Source organism: Octopus sinensis, linkage group LG10 (assembly GCF_006345805.1).
Source record: "Octopus sinensis linkage group LG10, ASM634580v1, whole genome shotgun sequence".
NCBI classification, from domain to species: domain Eukaryota; kingdom Metazoa; phylum Mollusca; class Cephalopoda; order Octopoda; family Octopodidae; genus Octopus; species Octopus sinensis.
The window spans coordinates 1829601-1837100 of NC_043006.1; the positions used below are offsets into that span (position 1 = coordinate 1829601).

The 7500-nt window shown below is 39.3% G+C and overlaps 1 protein-coding gene across 1 annotated transcript in view; it reads left to right on the forward strand.

The window, feature by feature from the left end:
- Window positions 1–7500, forward strand: part of LOC115216675 (structural maintenance of chromosomes protein 6) — a 162248-nt gene that overhangs the window by 82154 nt on the left and 72594 nt on the right. The window contains exons 22-23 of the mRNA XM_029786179.2: window positions 2349–2467; window positions 6808–6907. Coding sequence (XP_029642039.1) covers window positions 2349–2467; window positions 6808–6907 — 219 coding nt within the window. The remainder of the gene's footprint in view (window positions 1–2348; window positions 2468–6807; window positions 6908–7500) is intronic.

Genomic DNA, 7500 nt, shown 5'->3' on the forward strand with positions numbered 1-7500 from the left:
GCACTGCTACTACTGTTGTGATTTCTGATCACCTTTATCAACACCCTTTCATCCACCACGTGATTGTGTTGTAAACCAGATGTTTTCAACCACAATGTTCCATCTGCTCTGCAGATGCAACAGTCTTCCTTTTTCCATGTGTATGTGTATTCCTTGGCAGCCAAGTGGAATGCATCTCCTCCCATCTCTTAAAAAATAAACAATCTTGATACTTATTTGTTTTTTTTCTCTTTCTTCTGTAAAACTTTTAAAATGCTGATGAAAGTGTGCCACATAGGGCCCCATACTTGATGTGCCGTGGACTGAAAAACATTAACTGTCACTAAGTTGGAAGTATCATCATCATCATCGCTTTAACATCCACTTTACCATGCTTGCATGGGTCAGATGGAGTTTATTGTGACAGATTTCTTATGGAATTTTGCCCTTCTTGTTGCCAACTCTAACTTGTTTCCAAGCAAGATTCATCATCATCATCATCAATCAACATCTACTCTCCGTGCTGGTATGGGTTAGATGGTTTGACTGGAGCTGATGAGCCAGAGAGCTGCACCAAATTCCAGTCTGATTTGGCATGATTTCTACTGCTGGATGCCTTTCCTATAAAGGGTAAAGGCACCCTTCAGTCATGAATGACCATGGGCTTGCACTGAGAAAGTTCCCTTCTAACGCACAAGTCTGGGCACAGTTGTTTATGAAAGACCAGCAGCCACCCATGCATCCCAGACCCCTTCTCTACACCAACGATGTTATCCGAGGGAAAGGCAAAGGGGCCGATACAGCATGGCCCCAGTGATGTCGCAGCTCAATTCTACAGCTGAGGGAACTGGAGCAACATGAAATTAAGTGTCTTGCTCAAGAACACAACACACTGCCCAGTCCAGGAATCAAACTCATATACATGTATATATAAGTTCAGCAAAAATTTAGATTCAAATGAATATGGTACTTAATTTAGATGCACCAGAATTCTGTATGGTGTTATCCAGGTGGCACGTAAAAAGCACCCACTACACTCACGGAGTGGTTGGCGTTAGGGAGGGCATCCAGCCGTAGAAACACTGCCAAATCTGACTGGGCCTGATGAAGCCTTCCGGCTTCACAGACCCCAGTTAAACCATCCAACCCATGCTAGCATGGAAAACGGACGCTAAATGATGATGATGATGATTATAATCAAAATAAGCAACAAGAATGACTCCGGTAATTTGGTATGATCGTTTCATACTACATCATTTTATTAAATGTTGTAAGTATTACAACAGTTTTAAAATACTGAGCACTCATCAGCCAATTATAGAGGTTTTCCATTAATACAAAAATTTCCATATCAAGTGGCAACATTATAGAGAAGGTAGATACATAGACAAAGATGTGGATTAAAATTTTAAGAACATTTGAGGTTGTGGAGCCCATCAACTGACTGACTAAGATTCAGTTGTTCCAGACTACTGTAAGGTTCTTAGAGAGAAGAACAAATGAAAAGAGACAATAAAGATTTACTAATTATAGAAATGGGGTACTAGAAAATTGAGACAAATATAGTTCCAAGTCCTTTCATCTCACACAACTTTTGAAAATCATTAAATAGTGAAATCAGATAGCTGGAAGTCAATAAATTACCATCCAAGCAAGATATTACTTGCTCATGACCAGGCACATTTCCAAAGAAGCCTAGAAATGAGGGACTTGGCTTTTATGACAGTGATGCTGGTGTGAGTGTACTTGTCTCTCTTTGTCTTGATATCATAATATAGTTATAAATGAACATCGCCATCATACATCCAGTGTCCCTTATTTCCAGTCTTCCATGAAAACATGTCTGGTCATGGGGAAATATTACCTTTCTTGGAAACAAGTGAAAGTTGGTGACAGGTAGGGCATCCCAGCTGTAGAAAGTCTGCTTTAAAAAAAAAATTCATTTGACACATGCAAGCATGGAAAAAGTTGCATGTGTAAACGATGTTATATATATATATATATAATGGTCATTAATTATTTTTCCATTATTAGAGCAAATTTAACTTACAGCTGTTTCCAGTGGTTATTATAGTTATTATGTTATGTTATGTTATTATAGTTATGTTGATTAGTTGAGAAAAATTGAATGATCTAAAAAATTGATGCTGCTTTCGTTTGAGCCAGACAGAACAAATTTTCCCTTTGGCCAAAGTAGAGACAAAATATGACATCCAACTCATGCTAGCATGAAAATAAGGAACATTAAGTGATGATGATGATTTTGTGTGTGTGAGAGAGAGAGAGAGAGAGAGAGAGAGAGAGAGTGTGTGCCAAATTTGCTACTGCCAGCGCAGGCTTGTGAAATATTGTTTTTGTTGCTTAATCAGGTGGACGAAGAGAAAGCATGTCTTATCTGTCCAGACAGAATTAATACTCGACGAACAACACAGAATATTCAAAGTGAGATAACAGAGATAAATAAACGTGTTGAAGCGACAGAAAGGAGGTAAGTTCAGTTTTTCATGTCTCTCTTACATTACTTCACCTCTGTAAGGTTACTTTTGGGACGGGGACACTCACACACACACACACACACACACACACACACACACAATGTTGCTGTTTATTTTCAATGATGTTGCAGCTTTCTGTTATCACTGACGTGTGTGTGTGTGTGTGTCTGTGTGTGAGAGAGGATCTGAGGAATTATGTAAGGTCTCTTGCTGTCTTATTGTTTTGTCAATTGACTTTAATTACCATTCATTAACTTTGTAATTAGTGTTAATTGTAATATATGTAACGTTGAATATTGTCATGTCTTTTTACTGATGTACACTTGCATGAAACATTAGGCCCCACCGAGGCAATGACCAGTGACCGAGGCTTTTGGAAATATGCTGTGCTTGAGAAGACCCGGCAAGCCAAGTGAGACCATAACCTTGGGGCCTATGCCAGGGGTGTAACCAGCCCACTTATGCGTACCTTTTCCTTCTCTGGTCACTAAACTCTGCTTGCGAAGACCTGTTGAGGCAAGTGAAATCGAAATCAAATTCGATGACTGGCATCCATGCAAGTGGAGCGCTGAGAGCACCATTAGGCCTTAGCATCAGCATTAACTCTCACATTAGGGGTTTACATAACAAATTTTCTAGCTTCTCCAATAAATCGCCATTATTGAAAAATATCTTGAGTTCTTCATTCATCCTCTTTTCTCTCTCTCTGATTCTTTTACCAGTTTTCTGTTCTTCAGAACTGAGCAACTGCACCATACTGCCTCTTGAATTTGTATATTGTAACTACAATTCATTCTCCCCATTGCATCACTTCTGAAGTCAGCCATTCTAGAGAATTCCTTCCTTAACATATTTATCTCATAATACACCAAAATATGCAATTCTCAAGTCAATTTGGAAGAGCTATGAGGTTGTTCATCATGCTAGTAATAACAGCTACATCTCTCTCTAATTTCACCTTATCTTAAAAAAAAAGGTTGTCTGAAATACACTATATCTGATTAAGAAAAAAACAAGATGTCATGGCTGGAGTGTCTGATAATAATTCTGCTCTGTCAGAGTTTATCTGTGGTTAAGTGTGAATCCCCTCCAGTTCTTTAACCCTATAGCATTGAATCCGGGCATATTCAACCAAAATATTCTATTTGTTTTGTGTTCAATCTAACTAGATCAGGCCTCTCACGCCTATCTTGGGAGCTGTGTTGTTTTCTGACTTTGCAGGCATGTCCACGTGTGTTAGACACATGGAGATCAAAAAGGTGTTCAGTGTTGTTATTGGTGAGGTGGTTGACAACTTTGTGGGCGTTTACCAAGTCCATCGCCAGACGCCGGAGCTTCAGTGAATCCATGCCCAGGGAAACAAGGCGCTCAGAATATGGTAGGTGTCTGATGGAGGGTATGCGTTTGGTTGCACGTCTCTGAACAGATTCCAGGAGGTCAATGTTCTGAGCAAGATAGGGGTTCCAAACTGATGATGCGAATTCCAAATGTGGTCGTACCATAGCTGTATACAGTTTTAAATAGATGGCTGGAGAGTGGCTAACAAAAGTCTTGCTGAGTGATGCCAAGACACCCTCGGCCTTCTTGACAATTTTAGAGATATGCTTTGTCCAACGCAAATCACTGCTGACAGTGATGCCTAGGTCACGCTCGCAAGAGGATTTCTTGATATCAGTGTTGTGGAGGGAGTATGTGGACGCAGGGTTTTTTCTCCCAAAATGCATGGTGGTACACTTGTCCACAGCCAGTTTCAGTTACCAGTCTGTGATCCATTGCTGCATTGTGTCCAGGTCTGATTGCAGGAAAGAGCTGTAGACAACAGGATCTGTCCTCTTGATTTCAAGGTACAGCTTGATGTCGTCTGCATATTTTAATACTGTGGCATTCTTTAAATTTGCATCTATGTCATTAATGTATGCCACAAACAAGAGGGGACCAAGGACAGATCCCTGTGGTACACCCGATGACATCTTATATGGTGTAGAATGCTGTCCTAGAACTGTGACTACCTCCTTTCGGTTGAGAATGAAGGATTTCAACCAGTTAAAAAGGTCATCCCTCACACCCATTGCAGAGAGTTTCACCATAAGCCTTTTGTGTGGCACAGAGTTGAAAGCCTTAGCAAAGTCAAGGTAGACAACATCCACCCATGAGCCACTGTCAGTGATCTGAGTAATGTCCTCAAGGAACTCGACAAGCTGATCACTGCAGCTGGAGTTAGGGACAAATCCATATTGTGAGGGTCGGATGAGACTGTGTGAGCTCCAGAAGTTCCAAAGTGTTTCTCTGATACACAATTCCATCATGAAACATTGAAAGCAATTAGCCCCTTACAGATCCTATAGATTGAGGCCCATGTACACTGGCCTGACAACCCTAACAATGACCCCAATACACCTGGTTAAATTTCTGGGGATGGTAATTAGTCAATTATATCAACCCTGGTACATGGCTGGTACTTATTTTATCAATTCTGAAAAGACGAAAGAAAAATTGACCTTGGCAGAATTTGAACCGACAATATACAGTTGGAAGAAATGCTGCAAAGTATTTTGTCTGGCATGCTAATGATTCTGCCAGCTTGGCGCCTTAAACCTGGTTAAATGATAATCAGTGATATGTATCGGTAAGAAACACTAGTCTGTATAATTTATCATTCGTTATCATGCTCGTTATTATCTCTCATCATATCATCACCTCCACGTTCTACTCTTTCTCAAACTACATATCAGTTGGTGTTAGTTTACAATGGGTTAAAAAACACAGTGCAAGAAAACTGATAGTTTCGTCTGATCTTTGTCAGCAAAATATTGTACAAGGTTTCTAACAAGTTAAGCATCCGCAGGATCTATTGTGTTTTGCCAGTCAGCCCAGATACTGATAAAAACAGTGTTTAATGTGTTTATCTGGACCTAAATCAGAGTAGATGCTGGCTGGTGTCATCAATCCCTGACAAGACTCTGTTTTGGGGTTTTTTTATGATTACTTTCACATCTGAACACAGTAATTTAGGGTTCAGTTTCTGGGTAGTGAGTTCATGTTTGGGATTCTGCGAACATTCCTACTACATACTGTTTAGAAAAGAAAAATCTGCAGTTGCAGGGCTATCCTCCAATAAAAAAAAAACAAAGAAAAACACTCTCTCTCTCTCTTCCTCCTTCTCTCTGCACACGCACACACATGCAGTCTTTCCAGGATGACTTCATCCAAAGTGTCCTCTTTTGTGTTGATGCCATGATAAGATACACCCACAACACCCTCTAAAGTGGTTAGTATTAAGAAAGGTTTCTAGCAATAGAAACCAGGCCCAAAACGAAACTTATGAGCCAAAACATGAAGGAGGGCAATGACTCCAAATCAGATCTGCTTCAGACTGTTAGGATGTGTCCAACATGGAAGTGGGACGAGGATGATGATGACAGCTGTGGCCACTGTCATCTCATCATCAAAGACAGTAGTGTATTAAATGATGGAAATTTGGCTGCTGTTTCTAACTGGTTATATGACCACAGCAAGGTTCCTTTGTTTGCTCAATAGAGTCGTAGGGTTTTTGTTGGTGATGTTGATATAGTGTTGTTGCTATGGTTGACGTGAGTGTGATCTGTTTGTCTGTTTCGGTTGAACCTGATTGGGCAGACTTATGATCAAAGAAATTCCAGCTGTGACCATCCTGTCATAAACATAGGTGCATGCATGTACACTACTTTTTTGCTTCTAATCTGGCCATACAGGAGCACACAGTACATATCTACATTTCTAAGATGTGTTATCACTGAGGTAGCATGAGTAAATTTCAACTTCATCTGACCCTGCAGTCAAATGTCCTTCAAGTCATGCCCTACCAGCTTCAGTAAGGAATGGAAAAGAAAAAAGAATACACTGGACAATGCAGTCCTTAACATGCAGGGGGTGCTGGAAAGTTCCTGGCTTTGGGTAAAAGAAAATACAGAAGGATCAGTTAATCATGACTTTATTCAACATATTTCCCTCTCAGATTCACACACTTGTTACAGCGGTCCTTCAGTTTTTCTAGCCCCTGTAAAAAATACGGAAGGTTGGGCCTGCAACCCAGTCTTTTGTAATACCCTTGAATCCAGAAATTTTTCAGCACCTTCTCTCATATACTCCTAAAAATACAGGGTGGTTGTAGTTAGGCTCTCTTTGATCATGATTCTGATTATGCTAGGTTAAACAATAACAACAGCTTCACTAATTTTTTTTTTTTAGGACAAAGATTTGAATATGAAAATCTCTTTTTTCACAATTAGTGCTGTTTGTAGGCTTCCCATTTGTTACTGAAATAACTTCAATTTGTGGATATATTTTGTTGCAGACAAGGAGACTGTGATTTTACAACTCGTAGATACCATGAAACCAAAGAGGCCTTGCGAAAGATCAGGAAAGAAGTTGGTTCATTAAAAAATTTTTTAAATGTAAGTTTCATTGATTTCTTCATTTTCGTTCTTTTTTTTTTCTTTTTTCTTTTTTGTTCAGAGCTTCTTTGGAATCATGTTGAAAATTGTGTGTTTAAATACTGTTGACAACCCACTTTGGAGATTCTCAGTTGTAATGTATTAATGCTGAGCTTTCTTGTTTTTGAAGTGCAAGCATGGATGTGTGGTTGAGAAGTTGCTTACCAACAACATGGTTTCAGGTTCAGTCCCACTGCTTGACACCTTGGGTAACTGTCTTCTCCAAGTCGTGCATGGATTTAGTAAATTTAAATTTTACACATGCCTTACTTAGGTTCCATAAAGTGTCATGGGCCAATAAAATTTTCATCTTCTTACCTAATGTGAGCCTGGAGCAATCCCTCACACTGTTTTGGTATTACGTGTCAAAAGTGAAACAATAACATCTCTATTGTAATGTGATATAATAGTTTCACGATTATATGGTTTCACTTTCAATAGTTTCATTTTTATTAGTTTCACTATGTGTGTGTATGTATATATATATATATATATACTTGTTTATCTATAATATATAAGACGAAAGATGTGTGTCTGTGTATATATGACTGACC